The following is a 20,184-nucleotide window of genomic DNA, read 5'->3' as shown; positions in this document are numbered from 1 at the left end:
TCAAGGCCGATTGGATTATCGAGGGCCTTCTGAAGATTCTAAAATGGGAAACAAAGTGGTAACAAGCCCCAACATGCAGGGAGAGATAGTTCAGACCAAGTTTCCACTGGAAGGAACACCAGGTAAGGGAAAGTACAGTGAACAAGGAGTTTCAGGTCCCAGCCCTACATGTTTATAACTGTGTGATCCTGGACAATGCTTCATTTCTCTGAGCTCGAGTCTCCTCGTTTGTTATGAAGGGATAAGAGTTCCTGCCTTAGTTATCTCCTAGGTGATCAAGTGGTATCATATATATGAAAACATTCTCTCAAACCCAAAGTACCACATAAAAGTTGTGTATTTTCTCTCTTCCATGTGTTGAGGAAAGGATTTAGGGTGGGAAGAAAAGAATCTTTGGAGTGTTACATGGATGTTAGGGGAAAAGAGCATGAGTATGGGTACAATTATAATGGCCACCTCTGTGAGGAAAAGTACTCTGCTTTCCAGTCAAAAAGAAAAAACTTACTGAGTGTGGGCTTCAGAAGTTGTGATTTGACCTGGTGGGCTGATGTATCTCTATAGAAGTATGAGAGCTTATTTGCCAACAAAAAGTGTCCCATTAATTTTCAGTTCTGAGAGTAATAACAACTTAAACATTTATTGAGCACTGTACTAAGCACTTTATATTATTAATGTATTTAATTCTCACAACAATGCTGTAAGATGTAGATAGTCCTATTATCTCCTGTTTGCCAATAAGGAAACAGAAGCACAGAACATGCCCCAAGTTCACACAGCTAGTAAATAAACAGTGGAGTTTGGATGTAGTCTCAGTGGTCTGGCTTCAGAGCCCAGGCTTTGAACCCCCCAGTATACTTACTCTTAGAGTAAGTCACCAAAGGTTTACAAACTGGGTATGGAAGCAAGATTAAGGGGAGACAAATAGATTTGAACCAATAACTCTTCAGGTATTCCTATTTGGATCAGCAGTGTTAAAATTAGGATTATTCATTTCTGTGCTTTTTTGTGTTGTTCCTAGACAAAGAATCTTTGTAAAATTCCAATTTGATTTTAGCAGCAGTGATAGGCAAGGGGATTTTCCCCCATTGCTTGGACATGCTTGAAAGAATCATTGTAGTGAGGATGCAATGATAATGGCCCCATGAGCCCATGGGGAACCCATAAAACTAGGGAAAAAGAGGCCCAGCACCTGAAAATCCTTTCCAGACCTCTTCCTGCTCAATATTCTCCCTCAACCCTGGCCAACCCACAAAGTTGAAGTACTGTTCGTTGTGCAATAAATAGGTTTTGAATAAAGTTGAATCGCAATTTAGTTCATTCTAGCTAACTGGGCCAGAGTCAGCTAGGGCACATTCTGTAGCAGACCAGCATTGGCCTATGTTTATACAGAACCCACCTGGGAAAAAACATATAAAAGATTAATGTCCTGACTCAACCCCCAGATAGTTCCTTCACCACAAAATTAGGCTCCTCAGTATAATCCTCATTAACATCAACCCCCATCTGGACTTACCCTCCCTTCAATACATACACAATAAAGACAGCATTGGGGCTTTTAGTTGATACTCTCCCTTGTCTACTGAAACTTTCCTTCCTCTAATGTGCATCCTTCAGGTCATTTATCTCTCGCAGATACAAGTTCTAAATGGAAGGCCTTTCTCCCCTTCTCAGTAAACCTCCGTTTTAAGAGAAGGACATTTTAACAGAGGCATCTGGGTGGCTCAGTTGGGTGAGCATCCAAATCCTGATTTCAGCTCAGGTCATGATCTCAGGGTCGTGGGATCGAGGTCTGAGTTGGTCTCCATGCTGAGCACGGAGTCGGCTTAGGATTCTCTCTCTCCCTCTCTCCCTGCTTGCTCTCTCTCGCTCTCTCTGAAATATATAAATAAAATCTTTTTTTTTTTTTTTTTAAAGAGGGACCTAACAAAGACATTGCCTTCTGTATATTTATCCTTAATGCTTAAACTGAATTTTGTGGTGGAAATTTTAGGACAGGTAGATATTTTGGCATGTCTGAAATCAGAGGAGGAAGGATGTTCTCTTTTGTTCTGAGAAGGCTCTATCCCTGTGGGACTAGAATCCAGGTCTCCTGACTCATAATCCAATGATCTTCCTATCTCACCTGCTGACTTTCGGATCAGACTGAGGCTTAAGTCTGATTCAGTCAGATTTTTCCCTTGCATTAAAAAAACAACAACAACAACAAAAAACTCTGATGTGTTACCTAAACTCAGTAATCACTTCTGATATTTATAACTGGATATTGAGTATTTTGAATGGCATTTTGAGCTTTAAACAATTTCCATATACATCAGTACTAAAAATGCCTTGACATCACAGAACTAATGGCTACAATAAGCATCAGACATCCAAGTAAACTGGTTTTTATATTTTATATTGTGCTTGATCTTTGAAAAGACAACAAGATTCAGGATCTGAGGTTTAGGTCACTGAAGAGATTGCATCAACATCCACCCATTGGTAGGTTCCATCTCCAGAGAGATTCACAAGGAGACCAGAACATGTTTACCTTGCTGTGATCCAGCACGGCAAATGAGAAACTGGGCTCTGTGATCTTTTTACTTGTCAGTAAGGGGAGAGGGGTAAAGGGATGGGCCAAATAGGTGAAGGGGACTATGAGATACAAACTTCCAGTTATAAGATAAGTAAGCCACAGGGATATAAAGTACACCACTGGAAATATAGTCAATAATATTACAGTAACTTTATATGGTGACAGATGTAACTAGACTTACTGTGGTGATCATTTTATAATGTATAGAAAATGTTGAATCACTATGCTGTACCCCTAAAACTAATGTAATATTGTATGTCAATTATACTTCAATAATAAATAAACAAATATTGCCACTGGAACTTGTACAGTCTTAGCTGAATTATACTTTCAGTTCTGCTATGGAGATACATTATTTTTTATCCTATTAAAATGTTTCCATGGCTAAAATGAAAATGAGAGAAAAATATTTGACCATGGCCACATGATATGCCACATATCTGTGAATATTCTATATGCTTTCAGACATCATTTGCATACTTACTATTTTATAATTAAAACATGTTTTGAAACTGAGATCATAATTTGTATAGCAAACCTAAAAGATCAAAGCTCTTCTTCCAGGCTTGCTAAGGTATGGTTTAGTCAGATTTTTTTTCAAGGACCTTAACAAAGTACAATCTCCACGCTTTGCTCTCTTTAAGACATGTAGCATTTCAGTCAGATAACAAATCATCTGGCATCAATTGTCTGTTCTAACTACATTATATGCAAAAAAAGAGGGAAAAATATCCATTCATATCTCCTGTGTAAATTCAGATCTCACTACTGGAGACTCATTCTTCCCATTGTCAGTTGAATTCTCTGTCAAATCTCCAAGCGAGTGAGCCTTATATCAAGGTGGCTAAGAAGTTTTATATTCACTAGTTTAGTGCCTTTGATCTTTGTCTCTAATTGGAAGAGAAACTTTTAAGATTACCTGAACTCCAAAGGTTATTTTGGTATACAACGCTAGGGATGATCACTGTGTGGTAGAAAATTACAAAAGAGATATCATTGGGGCGCCTGGGTTGGTTAAGTGTCTGACTCTTGGTTTTGGCTCTGGTCATGATCTCAGGGTCATGGGATCGAGCCCCACATCAGACTCCGCACTCACTGGGGAATCTGCTTGAGATTTCCCTCTCTCGCTCTCTCCCTCTGCCCTTCCCCCTGCTTGTGCTCTCTCTCTCTCTCTCTTTCTCTCTCCCTCTCTCTTTCTAAAATAAATAAATTTACTAAAAACAAACAAACAAAAGAGATATCATTGTTGGGGCTTCAACATTAGTGGTGTTTCTGTACCAAAAGGTTATTTATATTCTTGTGCCTGCTTTTTCAGAGTTCTATTTTTTACTTTTTTAGAGTTCTATTGTTTGAAAATGGACCTAAGATTCAAATGCTTTATCTTTTGATAGAGTTTTTACTGCAATTGCTTATGGAGCTATGGCCATTGGAGAAACACTTGTTTTGGCACCTGAATATTCGAGAGCCAAATCTGGGGCTGCACATCTGTTTGCTTTGCTGGAAAAGAAACCAACTATAGACAGCTATAGTCAAGAAGGGAAAAAACCAGTAAGCACAAATATGATTTTAAATGTCCACATTATTAATTATACACATGAATGCTCTCTATATAGAGACTTAAATGAAGGCATTATTTGATAACTTTGGAAAAGATAGTGCTATAAAGAATTAAAAACTTGTATAAAATAACTGTTATGGCTACAAAGAGAGAAAGGGGGCCTTGTCTTAAGCAAATTTTCACCTCTACTACTAAAACATATACATGTTTTATCTTAAAAAAATATACTTCTAGTTTATTTGCCTGATGCCTTGAGAATGTTCTTGAACAAAGAATTGATTTATATATTTAATTTTATTTAGACAGCTGAAGCTTTGGCTGGATGTATTGGATGAAGTCTTGGATGAAGATTTGCATTAGAGTTAATTCGTTTTTTTCTCTGATAATTCGTACAAAGTGAATAATGCCTGCTGTTTCGATACCATATTTTATGGAAAATATATCTGCAATAAGAAGAGGGAAAAAAAGGAACTATATTTATTAAATTCACACATACACAGACACACATATTTAACCACAAACTCTAAAAGACCATGAATATTAAAAGAGAAATAATAGTGAGATTGTATAATTTCAAAACAAGCCTCTTAATAGTATCTTATACATTATATTCAATTTTAAGACTTATCTAGACACTTTAAATTTAAAAGTAAGAATAGCCATTAGGTATATACTTAGAAGAAATTTTTCATTTAAAATTATTTCCCCATTAGAATTTTAACAGTAGATTTATATGTATGATAGCTTAAAATTGTATATTATCCTTAAAGCTACTTAATTATTAAAAGGAATGCCAGTCCTTAGTTACAGAAATAAAAAGATCTTGAAATTCTCAAAATAGAATGCTCAACAATGCATCATAGTCAAACTAAGATTTCATATTTGTCTTTTAGAAAGTAAAGGATATAGAAAACTTCTCTTTAATCTTAGGATTTAGATGTATAATAACATTGCTACTCATTTCTCTCAGAACATTACAATAAAGGGATTGAGTATCTCACAGATAAATGTCTTCATAGAACTACATTACATGGCATGGAATATGGAAATGTTTCTTATAAAGACTGTAAAATTAATTTATTTAATCATTTTATTTAATATACAAATACTTCTAAATATCACTCCCTGTGCTTTTAAAAATTAAAATCTGGGAAAGCAAAACTGGCAAATGTTGATAATTATTGCAGCTGGGAGATAATCCATTACATTTTTCTCTCTCTGCTTTTGTAGATGTTTGAAATTTTCCATAATAAAATTTTAAAATAGGTGTGCCTGGGTGGCTCAGTCGGTTAAGTGTCTGCCTTTGGCTCAGGTGGTGATCTTGATGTCCTGGGATTGAGCCCCAAGTCAGTCTCCCTGCTCAGTGGGGAGTCTACTTCTCCTTCTCCCTCTGCCCCTCCCTCTGCTCGAGCCCTCTCTTTCTCTCTCAAAAAAATAAGTAATCTTTTAAAAAAATATTTAAAATAGTAAGAATAAATTTTAAAATGTATTAAAGTCTAGTAGTATAAAATCTCTCTATGCCTTTTCCAAAGCCACAGAGCGTACACAAAAATAATGCACTCTTCATTATTCTGTAGTTTCCAGGTTGATTTTGTTAAACATTTTTGCATAAATAATATTCATTTCAGGGAAAAGCAGAAAGCACTGAATAAGCTAAAAATAAGCTACTACAGCACTTAACATTTTGGCATATATCCTAACATTTCTTTCTTTTGACAACACAGTATCATTATCAAACATTTTTTGATGCTCTTGTCCTCCACCTACCCCTGCCTTCTGCCTGTATCCTGGGTTCAGAATATGCTGAGCATGACTATTAAACCTGACTATTTAAAATGCAATTGAATGAGGGCAAGCAAACATGAAGTTCAAAAGAATCCAAAATCTTAGAACCAAATATATAAAGGGAAAGTTAATCATTTAGTGACAGTTCTGGAAAGTCTTTTGTAAACATCCTTGGTATATATAAGTATTGGTTTACAAATTAACAAAAGAGATTGAAGCATCGAGAGAAAAATAAACTTTTATTTATTTTTTTTAAAAGATTTTATTTATTTATTTGACAGAGAGAGACACAGCGAGAGAGGGAACACAAGGAGGGGGAGTGGGAGGGGGAGAAGCAGGCTTCCCGCTGAGCAGGGAGGCCAATGCGGGGCTCAATCCCAGGACCCCGGGATCATGACCTGAGCTGAAGGCAGACGCTTAACCATCTGAGCCACCCAGGCGCCCCAGAAAAATAAACTTTTAGGCATCACTGCCGAATAATGATCAATTGAAAACAAAGATAAGCCCAAATTCAAAGCATAATATATATTAACTGTAAAACATGGTCCAACTTAGAAAAATAACATTTATACATATAGTTTATGAGGACCCCAGCTATTCCAAATTAAGCAATAAAGGTCTGTAAAAGACAAACTAAATTTTTAAAGATATATACAATTATTCAGAACATTTGGTCAAACAGCTAGTCTGCAGATTAGACTATGTCTAGGTAGTGAAACCAAAGGAAACCAGTGCTTTTTAGGAACTTGGTGAAGTCCAGTAATGGAGACAAGAAGTACAGATGTAAAAACCTAAACAAAAGTGACAGAAATGATCAGGCAGTCAACAGCTCTATAGAGAGGAATACTGTTTAAAATAAAATGGTTGTGGAAATATGCATAATTTTCAGGAAACACTCAGCCAATGTGCTATAATGTGTTACAATCTTTTAAGTTCTCATTCTAAACCCTGCCAACTTTCTTTCGCAGGATACATGTGAAGGGAATATAGAGTTTCGAGAGGTCTCTTTTTTCTATCCATGTCGCCAGGATGTTCTCATCCTTTGTGGCTTATCCCTCAGTATTGAGAAAGGGAAGACAGTAGCATTTGTTGGGAGCAGTGGCTGTGGAAAAAGCACTTCTATCCAACTTCTGCAGAGATTTTATGACCCTGTACAAGGACAAGTGGTAAGACTGATTTTAAGCACTGCTTATCTAGGGTTTAGTGGTGCTATTCTTAAACATTCCCTTGGGCTTAATCATCCTTACTGGTTTGAATAGGGCAAACAGTGCAGTAGTTTAAAAAAAAAAAAATCTCTCTCCCTTAACTAAGCGGACAAGCAAACCAATAACAAAAATGATGGATAGGACTTTGAGGCTAAATACAAAATACAAAGACTCAAAGATTCTTCAGTCATGATGGTGACAGAAATTTTGATCTTAAATTGAAGACAACACAAACAAATGGTAAGATATTCCATGCTCATCAACTGGAAGAACAAATATTGTTAAAATGTCTGTAGTACCCAAAACAATCTATGGATTTAATGCAATGTCTATCAAAATACCAACAGCATTTTTCACAAAGCTAAAACAATCCTAAAATTTGTATGGAACCACAAAAGACCCCAAATAGCCCAAACAATCTTAAAAAAAAAAGAAGAGCAAAGCTGGAGGCATTACAATTCCAGACTTCAAGTTATATTACAAAGCTGTAGTAATCAAAACAGTATGGTACTGGCACAAAAACAGACACATAGATCAATGGAACATAATACAGAGTCCAGAAATAAAGCCACACCTTTGACAAAAGGAAGAATATAGAATAGGGAAAAGACAGTCTCTTCAATAAATGTGCTAGGAAAACTGGACAGTTATATGCAAAAGGATGAAACTGGACCACTTTCTAACATATATAAAACAACTCAAAGTAGATTACCTACATGTGAGACCTGAAACTACAACAGTCCTAGAAGAGAACACAGGCAGTAATTTCTCTGACATTGGCTATTTAGCCAACATTTTTCTAAATATGTCATCTAAGGCAAGGGAAATGAAAGCAAAAATAAACTATTGGGACTACATCAAAATAAGCTTTTGCACAGTGAAGGAAAACAACAAAATAAAAAGGCAGCCTACTGAATGGGAGAAAATATTTGCAAATGATATCTCCAGTAAAGGGTTAATGTCCAAAATATATAAAGAACTTCTACAACTCAATACCAAAAAGAAAAAAAAAAATCCAATTTAAAAATGGGCAGAGGACCTGAAGAGATATTTTTCAAAGACATACAGATGGCCAACAACACATAAAAAGGTGGTCAACATCACTAATCATCAGAGAAATGTAAATTAAAACCACAATGACATATCACTTTATACCTGTCAGAATGACTAGAATCAAAAAGATAAGAAATAACAGATGTTGGCAAGAATGTGGAGGAAAATGAACACTCATGCACTGTTGGTAGGGATGTAAATTGATATAGCCACTGTGGAAAAGAATATGAAGGTTCCTCAAAAAATTGTAAGTAGAAATACTATATGATCCAATAATTCCACTACTGGATATTTACCCAAAGAAAATGAAAACACTAATTTGAAAAGATATGTGCACCACTGTGTTGTTTATTGCAGCATTATTTATAATACCAAGATATGGAAGCAAACTAAGTGTCCATTGATAGACAAATGGATAAGGAAGATGTGAGATGCATATATATATTTTGCATCTAACTGTCCAGTTTTCCTAGCACATTTATTGAAGAGACTGTCTTTTCCCTATTCTATATGTATATATATATATATATATGCAATGGAATATAATTCAGCCATAAAAAAGGATGAGATCTTGCGATTTGTGATAACATGGATGGACCTAGAGCGTATTATGCTAAGTGAAATAAGTCAGACTGAGAAAGACAAATACCATATGATTTCACTTATATGGGGAATCTAAAAAACAACACAAATGAATAAACAAATAAACTAGCAGAATTAGACCTATAAACACACAGGAACAAACGGATAGTAGCCAGAGGGAAGGAGGGGGATGGGCAGAATGGATGAAGGGGGGTAAGTAGGAGATAGAGGCTTCTAGTTATGGAATGAATAAGTCACAAGAATAAAGGGCACAACATAAGAAATATGGCCAGTAATATTGTACTAGCCTTGAATGATGACAGATGGTAGCTACACTTGTGGTGAGCATAGCATAATGTATAGAGAAGTTGAATCACTATATTGCACACCTGAAACTAATGTAACATTGAGTGTCAGCTGTACTCAAATTTTTTTAAAAATTTAAGAAAAATTAAAAGTCTACAAATTAGAAATTTTAAAAAAGAAAAAAAAGGAATTTTGATCTTACAAGATATGGAATTCTTTTAGAATACAGGTGTTAGAGGAGGGTTCTAATATCTGTATCTAGGCTCTTTCTTTATTCTCTTGGTTTAAGACAGAGATAAATTTCCTCTGCCACCCTGTTTCAGGCTTCCTACTATTCCCACTGGCCTTCTCCACCCACCAACTCTCAAAATTTCAAGCATGGTTAGGGCTTACCTAAATCAGCTCCATTAAGTCCTGCATCCTGATCGCAAAAAAAGATGCAACCTCTCTCTCTTTAGAATCCCAATGACTTTTTCTCACCTGGCACCTTTCTTACTCTTCCTTATATTCAGGTTTTCAGTATCCTCTCCCCACAACCAGCACCACATCACATACACACACACACACCTTCCTGTTCTGCCTCCTCCTCCCCACAAAAAATCCTAAGCCCCTAAAAGTCAAAGACTGTCATATTAGTCTTCATTCTCCTGCAATTTACAGGGTGGTTCCCCCCCGCCCATCACAGATTCTCAATGACTATCTGCAAAATAAAATGGTCCAGAATGGCTCCCTTGTTACCAGTGGTAACACTGAGTTAACAATTAGTCCAAAATTAGGTAACAGTCATCTATTTGCACATAACATAGCACATCCCTCCTTTAAACCTTCCAATGACTTCCTACCACAGTTAGAATAAAAGGGTCCATTCCATCAATCATGGTCCTTCATGATCTGGTCCCTGCCTCTCTCTCCAAACTCCTCTCCTACCACTCCCCACCTTATATACTGTGTGTTGTCTCACTGGCTTCTTTGTGTTCTTTAAACTCACTTAATGGCCTTCGTTCTTGCTGTTTCCCTGATTGGAATTTTCTCGCTCTAACCTTTTTGCTGACTACTTATCATTCAAGTCTCAATCTAAATGCTACTTCCTTAGGTAGGGTTTCTTAGATTACTCCGTAGAAAATAACACATTCACCAACCTGCTTCCCACTTCCTCCCCACATCCTCAGTCACTCTCAATCCCATTATCCTGTTTTCATGACACTTTCTTTTTTGAGTTGCTTATTTGTTAGTGTGTTTATTGACTGCCTGTCCCCACTAGAATATAAGCTGCAGGAGGGCAAGAGTTTTGTCTTGCTTACCACTATTTCCCTGGTACCTGAAAAGTCCCCATCAGCTAGTAGGTATCCTCATCAAATGCCAGTTGAATGTTGTTATATGTTCATGTGAATAAGCATGGTTGTGTACAAAATGACATACCTCTATATGTGGACTATTGTATCAGTCTACACCTTCTCTCTCTGGGCTTTAATAAAGTGGGGTCCTATTACAGTAGAGGTTGTTCATTTGCCATCTGACTTCAGCACAAAGCACCAGCTTTACTCTGGACTCCAGGCAAGTCTCTAGACTATGTGGCCGTTCGTAGAAATGTCAAGTAAGTTTAGGAGTTGGCATTTTAGTCAGTTACACTCTGCTTCTGTGCAGTATGATTTACGATACATCCTTGGGTAGCATTTTACTGTGAGGCAGCTTGAATTCCTACCCTTCTTATTATAATTTGTATATGTTTGAATATAGTGAACTGTAACATGATACAGTTGTTGGATCTTCACATACCATTCTCCATTTTGCTCTTGGCAGCTGTTTGATGGTGTGGATGCAAAGGAACTGAATGTGCAGTGGCTCCGTTCCCAAATAGCAGTTGTTTCTCAAGAGCCTGTACTCTTCAACTGTAGCATTGCCGACAACATTGCCTATGGTGATAACAGCCGTGTTGTGCCATTAGATGAAATAAAAGAAGTAGCAAATGCAGCAAATATTCATTCTTTTATTGAAGGTCTCCCTGAGGTAAGAAAAATATCTGAAATCTTGAATTACAAAGCTGCCAAGTAAGCCTAAGTGCTTTTATGTGCTACATGAATTATACAACTTATTTATTGCTAGCATCTAATATAAAGTTATATGTAAAAAGCAAAGATTGAGATGTTTCTGGACTAGTTTTTCCAAGACCAAACTGTATTAATATTCACTGAATATTAATTGATTTGATTGATTTGATTCTTTACCTTTTATCCATATACACTCTACTCATGTCTATACCACCATCATCCCCTCCAACCCCTGGACCACTCCGATAGCATCTTAGTCTGTCTTCCTGCTGCCAGTCTGCCCCATTATAATTCTTCTTTCTCACACTAACTAGGGGGATCTTTTAAAAACATAAATTAGATTCTGTCCCTTCCTGCTTAAAACTTCCTAATGGCATCCCTTTGCACTTAAAAAAATGTTCAAATTTCTTATGTGGCTGGCAAAGCTTTCTGTGATCTGGTCCTGCTTGCCTCTCCAGTTCCTTCCTTACCATATGCTCATTCTGCTCCAACCACACTGTCCTCTTTTCTATCTCATGAACACACCAAGTTTTTCCCTACCTCAGGACATTTACACTTGCTGTTTCTTCAGCCAGGACCTCCCTTCCTCCGGCTCTTTGCAGAGCCAGCTCCTTAACTTTCGAGCTCCTTGAAATGTCATCTTTGCCGAGACCCTCCATGGCCACCTTACTTAGAAGAGTCCCCACCACTCCTGTCACCTACCACATATTCATAACATTTGACTTTTACTCTTAAATTGTTCGTTATCTTTCATTATTTTTGTTGTCCTATTTCCCAAATTTACCCAAAACTACATTTTGCAGAGACTCAGTATGCTAACTTTTTACAATAAACTTTAGAAACCAAGATGATGTTATTTCCTAAAAGAAAGAATGACTTGTTTCTCAGTGTTTAATGTTAGTTTACCTTCATATCACCATTACCAAAAAAAAAAAAAAAAAAATATGTAGAACCATAAAGAAATCTGGTGCCAAAATATCATTTTGGAATAGGACATTGGACATCACATCTAGCAGCAATGTAAATGATCATTTGTTGTAGTGAGGAAAAGAGAGGGAGTTGGGAGATGATTTAGGAGCTATTTCCAGTGTTATGAATGCCTGAATTAGTAATTATAAAGTGAAATAAAACAAGGAAAAGGATTTAAAAGATATTGGAAAAGTGGAATTACCAAAACATGGCTCAGGAATGTCTGTGAAAAGTGAGCAAGAAAGTGTACGATACACTCGACAGCCTGCTGGAATAAAAGCACGCAGAGTGTGTGATGAGCTTACAAAGGAAGGAATGACAAATTCTTTAGGAGCTCAGAGAAAATCACACAGAAGATGTTGTTTTAAATTGGATTTTGAAGAATGAGTAGAAGTTCCCCAGGCAGAGAGGAGACAAATCCATACTTAGAAGACAGAATAAGCTCACATGGAAACATACATATATAAAAGAGTTTCAGGTGTTTGGAAGGAAATAAATTTAAAATCCTGAGCATAAGGCATAAATTGGGGAATTGAGAAGAGGCCAAAACATGAGCAGAGACTAAATGTGAAGGTTCTGATATACTAGGCTAAGAAGCTTGGACTCTGTCTTATTGGAAATAGGAAACCACTAGACATTTTTAGGCAAAGAAATAATGTGATCAGATTTTAAAGCAAAAAGTTGCTGCTGAAACTCAGCCTCTTGTTTGCTCATCCAGGAGGCACTGTGGCCTTTGTGGTAATGGCAGAGATTGGCATTAAAAGGACAAGCCCTGGTGCTTTACAACATTCTGGATGAGAGCAATGCAGGTCCACACTTTCTGTTCCCCAGTTCCAATTTCCAAAAGCTGTTAAACTCCATCCCTTACACACAAATTTTGTATGTTTGGTGCAGACTTATTTGGTGGCCAAAATGATGTGAAGCCATATGTAGTCTTTATTAATCCTACTTAGAATGAATAATCAAATATTTCTGCACAAATATTCATATGTTTGATTACCACTTGCTTCCCCAGAACTTCTGGGGGTGTTATTATATATCACATACTAAATATATATTATAGTATATACAATTTGTAGTATATTTTCTTCTAAAGTCAAACAAACAAGGGGCACTTGGCTGGCTCAGTTGGTAGAGCATGTGACTCTTGATCTCAGGGCTGTGAGTTCAAGCCCCATGTTGGGTATAGAGATTACAAAATAAATAAAGTCAAACAGGTTGTTTGCTTTTTTTTTTTTTTTTTTTTTTTGAGAGAGAGAGCGGGAGGGAGGGGCAGAGCAGGAGAGAGAATCTTAAGCACAGAGCCCAACAAGGGGCTCGATCTCACAACCCTGAGATCATAACCTGAGCCGAAATCAAGAGTCAGAAGCTTAACTAAGTGAGCCATCCAGGCGCCCCCCAAAAAAGAATTCTTAAACAGATATAGACCTAAGGGTTTCTGGTAAGGGATTGTGGACCTGACTGGCAACTCAAACTCAGAGGGTGAATAGCAAGGCATCAATTTGGAGAATGCTAAGGGTAACATCTATACTATATACTATGGAGATGACCTACAGACATCCAGAAATACCCACCTAGGAGGGGAGTTGAAGCAACACGGCCTTGGTCTTGAGGATCCTCTGAGAAACTTACCAGGTATAGATGCAGCTCTCGGTCAGGACACATCAAGGCTCCTTGAATAAGACTTCAACCACTGAAACCACCCTAAATTTCTCTCCAGGGTTTGCAGGGATTCTCTAGAATACAGTTGGTTTAGGATTAGACTTTCTGATGTTCTCTCCAGAACCCAATTGGCTTTTAGCCCCAGGTTCATATCAAGGAGTCATTGTTCCTTAAGCATGTCATAAACAGGTTGCATATTTCAGGACACTCACCATCCATCCCAGTGTTTGCCAGAAAATTGATTTAGATTTTCAGTTTAAACAGCAGAATGAGGGGCGCCTGGGTGGCTCAGTTGGTTAAGCATCGGCTCAGGTCATGATCTCAGGAGACTGGGATCGAGCCCCCCTGAGTTGAGTCAGACTCCCTGCTCAGCAGGGAGCCTGCTTCTCCCTCTCCCTCTGCCTGCTACTTACTCTTCTTGTGCGCTCTCTCTCTTTCTCATAAAAATAAATAAAATCTTTAAACAGGAAAGTGAAACTCTGTAGTTCTTTTTTTTTAAAGATTTTATTCATTTATTTTTTTGAAAGAGGTCACGTGAGCATGAGCAGGGGGAGGGGCAGAGGGAGAAGCAGGCTGTCCACTGAGCAGGGAGCCCAATGCGGGGCTGGATCCCAAGACTCCAGGATCATGACCCGAGCTGAAGGCAGACGCTTAACCGACTTAGACACCCAGGTGCCCCTGTAATTCTTCATTAAAAAATGAAAACCTTCACTCTGAGTATCTGAAAATGTTTTTAGGTTGGTATTGAGACAATGTGTATATTGACATTTATAATCTGTTCTGCTTAATGATGGACAAAAACATCTGAATTTAATTTTCTTCCAATTCATTCTTGATGCTAAGATCTTCCTGCAATCCAGAGAAGGCCAAGAAATGCAAAGTGATTTCTAAGCTAGTATTGTTATCTTCTTCAGCTACACTAGAACAACCCATGTACAATTTAAGCTAGACTGGCAGGAAGAGCTATAAACCATTATCATTTCCACCCAATCCTCTCTCAGTTTTTGGTTTAGGGTTGGATTCTCTAATTTGGATGGGAACTTTGTGGTGTGTGGAAATGAATGACATAGTTTTATCTGATTATCCTGTCCTGTGATTCCAAATTTAATAAAATGTATTTTAGAAGGAAGGGGCCCAGTGTGCTGGCAGTCCTAGATAAAAGCACAGAGGAGATAAAGTCTGGTTTTTTTTGGAGAGCATTCACTTCAGAGAAGACACTTTTACTGGGCTTTAGTAACTCAGACACCATTGTTTTATATAAAGCAAACAACTGTGCATTTTAAATTGAAAAATGAACTTTGAGGTGAAGTAAACACATTTATCATAAGGCTGTGTCACAGGCTCTCTCGATACCCACTCCACCCAAATGGTACCCCTTGAAGGCAGTCAGATGTGGAGGGAAAGGCAATTAATTCAAGCTTCTCTAAGTCACTAAGACAAACAAACAGCATATTAATCACATGCTGCATCTTCTCTATGATGCTGCTACAGGATCCACCTTTAGAGGGTTGTATAATTAGACTTGCTTTCCCACGAGAGTCAATCCATCCACACATTCTTGTCTAGATATCAATAGTATATATTTGTTAGACAACTGTCAAGGGGTATTAGAAAGCAGTGTGAAACCTTGGAGGAAAGTAGAGTCAATGGGACAATCTAGAAAGCAAGTGGGAGCCTGCTTGTACCAACTGAACTGACTGGTCATGATTTAGCAGACTACAACAGCTTCAGGATACTCCTCTAGCAGTTTCTTTATTCTTCTGTGGAGGAAAACACTGGAGAAAAGGTCACTAGTAAGTAGGAGGGCCATGGAAACATTGGGAGTGCTAAATGTCACTGTTATGGCCTGAAAAGATGAATGGACTGTCTACAGACACCAGCCTAATTTACTGCTAGGAAGATACCTGCGGGACGGAGAACAGGATCCCAGTCCCTGGAGAGGTGTGCCCCTAGAGTTTGGTGAGAGCCAGAGTGAAGAAACCCAATGATTTCCTTGTTTTTATATACTTTAAATCATTTTGACCTGAAAATAGAAGGTAATAGAATTTAATGCAAAAAGATTTGTGTTTACTGAGAACATTCGCCAGTAATTTTTTTCTTATGCTTTAATTCAAACAATCCCTTTGTAGAAGCCTAATGGCAAAGGTCTGCTGTTTGTGATCTGCGTAGATATGTAAATGAGATGGTAGTGTTTACTGCTGGTTTAGCGTTTATTTGCAACAAAGCCCAAGAATAGATTTCAGCACTTGTTGGGACACAAATTTTCAAGAGTAGCAAAATTTGAAATATTTAGATGGTTCTCGCCCACCGTTGCCATGCTAATTTAAATAACCAAGCCTTGCTTTCTTAATTGCATGTTCCTGTAATAGAAATACAACACACAAGTTGGACTGAAAGGAACACTGCTTTCTGGAGGCCAGAAACAAAGACTAGCTATCGCAAGGGCTCTTCTCCGGAAACCAAAAATTTTACTGTTGGATGAGGCCACTTCAGCCCTTGATAATGAGAGTGAAAAGGTAACTTTCTCTTATTTCATCTCAGAATATTATATCAAATAAGAGAGTGGAGTATTGTGGAAGAAATCAAGGTCAGTTTGGGGCAAGAAAGACCTGGAGAGAATTGTAATCATAGGGTCACAAGTTCTAATTAAGGTTTTGGCCTTTAAAAAAAAAGTTAGAGGCTGGTGGGTAGGTGGGAGGGAGTTGGGACACAGGGCATCTTATGTTCTAGAAGGGTTTTCTCACTTGATTTATCAGAAAGGCCCAATTCTTGAAATGTTTCTCCAGTCAAGGAAAAAGCCCAAGAAAAATAACTTTCCTATTTATTATTATGTTTATGATACCAAACAAATTAATAAGGCAATCTGCATGCCTTAAAAGAGTAATCTACACTACAGTGTCAGAGCCTGCTAGTTACTCCCTCTTCTATAGACAGTTAGCTCTGTTTGAGAAGAAAACAAGGGGAAAAAAGAGACTGACAATAGACCTACATTGCAGGCTCCTTCGGATGTTTAATTTTGCTATGTCCTTGTGCTCTAATGGTTTCTTGCACATAGTAGGCACTTATTTGTTAAATGAACATTGGTAATTTACCAAGTGCCCATTATATGCTATTATCTCAATCCTCACAACTTGATGAATTAGCTTATTTTATTAGCCATATGCATTTTATAGGTTAGCATACTAAGGCTTAGAAAAGTTATGTAACTTCCCTGAATTTAATAGAGGGTGTCTGATCTAAGAGTTTATGTGGTTAACCATCACACAATTGGTATTTGTAAATGATTATCATTCTTGACTTCTAAGTAGACAGTGTGTTAATGAAAGAAAAAAACATCATTTTTTGAATCAGACATACCTGAGCTGTAATCCTGGATTCATCAATTACTAGCAGTATGACCTTGGTCAAGTGACCTGGACTTTTCGAATCTCAGTTTATTCATCACAAAAAAAAATATCCCCCACCTTATGGGGTTATTGCAGGGACTTAAATTAGATATCCATCATTGGGATGAATATTTTATATATTCAATAAATACTGGTTTTCAGCCTCACTCTCATTTCTTCTGTACAACATTATAACCCATCATAGCTGAGACTTTAGCCAGAATAATTTTATAGCTAAATTCTACCAAAATAAATAAATAAATGCTATGAGAAGAAATGAAGTAAGTAAATTAGACATTCTACTTAGGTGTGGAAATATTACTTTCTGACTCTTGAGTTTGGAACCACCTACTTACATACAGACAACCACCTCATTTTTATTCATTATCACAAAAGCTTTTCTAATTAGAAGTCTAAATGTGTCTATAATTACTTTTTCTAGATTTCTATTGAGTATGGTGAGTATTTCACAAAGCAGGGCAGTTGCCTTTGGGGATAAGCAAATACACAAAGAATGTTATTAGATTACCTTTACCAATTTGATTTGGGTAAGTTTATTAGCATCTAAGTCAAGCTAGCAATCACAGGTCCTTTTCTCTTCCAGGTGGTTCAGTATGCCCTCAATAAGGCCAGAAAGGGGAGGACTTGCCTAGTGGTTGCTCACAGACTCTCCACAATACAGAATGCAGATCTGATAGTGGTCCTGCACAATGGGAAAATAAAGGAACAGGGAACTCATCAAGAACTCCTGAGAAATCGAGATATGTATTTTAAATTAGTAAATGCACAGTCAGTGCAGTGATGCTGTTGGAGTTAGCACATATTTTATCTTTGTGTAATGCAAAGAAAGTACTTAGTAATTATTTGGCATGCTTTGATCTCTTTTGTTACATGTATCAATATCTGGAATCATGCTATTCAAGTACAGACATGTTCTGTGTACACAACATCTTCTCTTCAGATTTTTTAAAGGAAACAAAATTTGCTAAACTCATGTGAGATAATGCCTGTTTCCCTCCTTTGTAAGAATGTTCTGACCCATGTGTTTGTAAAGCAGTTTCCTACAAAATGAATCTATTTTCCTGTCAACTTCGACTATAAAATTGGGAATATATTCCAAGAGAGAAAAATTATCCAATTAACTGAATTGAAAGATTTTAGTAAAGAGAGAGATGTAATTGGGGCTGAATGATTTTACCTTGGAGCTTCCAGCATTTTGTAACACATATTAAAGCACTTTGAGCAAGTCCTATTCTTCAGACCATAGGACTTTCTCTCATCTCTCTCTCAATGTTTCTTTTAATGAATATCCAGTGTTTCCCAAAATTCAGCTATATCCCTTTATTAGGGGGATAGGGAGGATTACAATGTAAAATTTCTGGCAGAATTAGATAGTTATCTTCCAATTTACCAGTAAGTGAAATGCCTCACATGATCCATCCTGAAGATTTCATTATTCCAAGCTTTAGGTTTTGCAGAATTACAGGCATATTTGTGTATGAACACTTACTTACTTAAAATAAGAGTTAGTTTTATTATTGGTGAAAAATTTTAAAAGCCATCTTCTATTATTCAATCAAGTAATTTGTTTAAATTTTACATGTACTTTATTTTATGTAATATATTATCTAAAAGTTCAGTGTAAATAACAATATTGGTAAACTGAGTCATATTTTCCACTTACTTATGTAATTTCATCTAGTGATATTATCTCTATTTTTAATTGTATCTTCTTCCATTTACAGTGACACAGCCAGTTGCCAATAATCAGAAATATTGTAAAAAAAAAACTAAAACCATTTGTGCATATGCCACTTTTTTTAAATGGAAAATAAAAATAGGAGTGGGGGTTGAGAACGGATTTATTGTTTAGAAACATTAACACTGAAAGCCTGTGGCTACTTTTTTTATTTATTTAAGTTCAATTTAATTAACATATACTGTGAGGTAGAATTTAGTGATTCATCAGTTGCATACAACACCCAGTGCTCATTCCATCAAGTGCCTCCTTAATGCCCATCACCCAATTAACCCATCCCCCCAACCACCTCCCCTCCAGCAGCTCTCAGTTTTTCCTATAGTTAAGAGTCTCTTATGATTTGCCTTCCTCTCTGGTTTTGTCTTATTTTTCTTTCCCTTACCCTGTGTTCATCTGTTTTGTTTCTTAAATTCCATATATGAGTGAAATCAGATGGTATTTGTCTTTCTCTGACTGACTTATTTTACTTGGCATAATACCCTTTAGTTCCATCCACATTGTTGCAAATGGCAACATTTCATTCTTTTTGATGGCTGAGTAATATTTCAGTGTGTGTGTGTGTGTGTGTGTGTGTGTGTGTGTGTACCACCTCTTCTTTAGCCATTCATCTGTCCATGGACATCTGGACTCTTTCCATAGTTTGGGTATTGTGGACATTGCTGTTATAAACATTGGGGTGCATGTGCCCCTTCAAACCATTATGCTTCTAGCCTTTGGATAAATACCTAGTAGTACAATTGCTGGGTCGTATGGTAGCTCTATTTTTAACTTCTTGAGGAACCTCCCTACTGTTTTCCAGAGTGGCTGCACCAGTTTGCATTCCTACCAACAGTGTAAGAGAGTTCCCCTTTCTCCACATCCTCACCAACATCTGTTTTTTTCCTGACTTGTTAATTTTAGCCATTCTAACCAGTATGAGATAGTATCTCATCACTGATGCTGAGTGATGTTGAGCATCCTTTCATGTGTCTCTTGGCCATTTGTATGTCTTCTTGGAGAGAAATGCCTGTTCATGTCTTTTGTTGTGGCTACTTTGCTATTATACATGGATATAGAGGTCTCGGTGGTTTCTGTTTCCAGAGTAGGGAGGGCAGGAGGAAAAGCACAGTACTGATGGCTTTGCTTAAAAGCCTCAGAGCAGGAGAACCTCAGGCTCCAATTCTGTAATCCCTCCTAGACTGGCAAACACAGGCATACCTCATTTTATAGAGTTTTGTTATTGCACTTCATTATTGCAATTCAACTTTTAAAGTAGTCTCCACACCCAATGTGGGCCTTGAACTCACAGCCCTGAGA

The 20,184-nt window shown here is 37.2% G+C and overlaps 1 protein-coding gene across 1 annotated transcript in view; it reads left to right on the top strand.

The window, feature by feature from the left end:
* ABCB5 (ATP binding cassette subfamily B member 5) overlaps positions 1 to 18,969 on the top strand; it is a 118,882-nt gene extending 99,913 nt beyond the window's left edge. Inside the window, exons 23-27 of the mRNA XM_031026501.2 lie at positions 3,967 to 4,123; positions 6,887 to 7,084; positions 10,865 to 11,071; positions 16,113 to 16,259; positions 17,734 to 18,969. Coding sequence (XP_030882361.2) covers positions 3,967 to 4,123; positions 6,887 to 7,084; positions 10,865 to 11,071; positions 16,113 to 16,259; positions 17,734 to 17,931 — 907 coding nt within the window. The 3' untranslated portion in view covers positions 17,932 to 18,969. The remainder of the gene's footprint in view (positions 1 to 3,966; positions 4,124 to 6,886; positions 7,085 to 10,864; positions 11,072 to 16,112; positions 16,260 to 17,733) is intronic.
* The last annotated feature ends 1,215 nt before the right edge of the window (positions 18,970 to 20,184 follow it).

This window comes from Leptonychotes weddellii, chromosome 12 (genome assembly GCF_054177405.1).
Source record: "Leptonychotes weddellii isolate Sample4059 chromosome 12, ASM5417740v2, whole genome shotgun sequence".
NCBI classification, from domain to species: Eukaryota; Metazoa; Chordata; class Mammalia; order Carnivora; family Phocidae; genus Leptonychotes; species Leptonychotes weddellii.
Note: the sequence above shows the minus strand (reverse complement) of the source record. Positions and strands in the feature narration are given on the sequence as shown.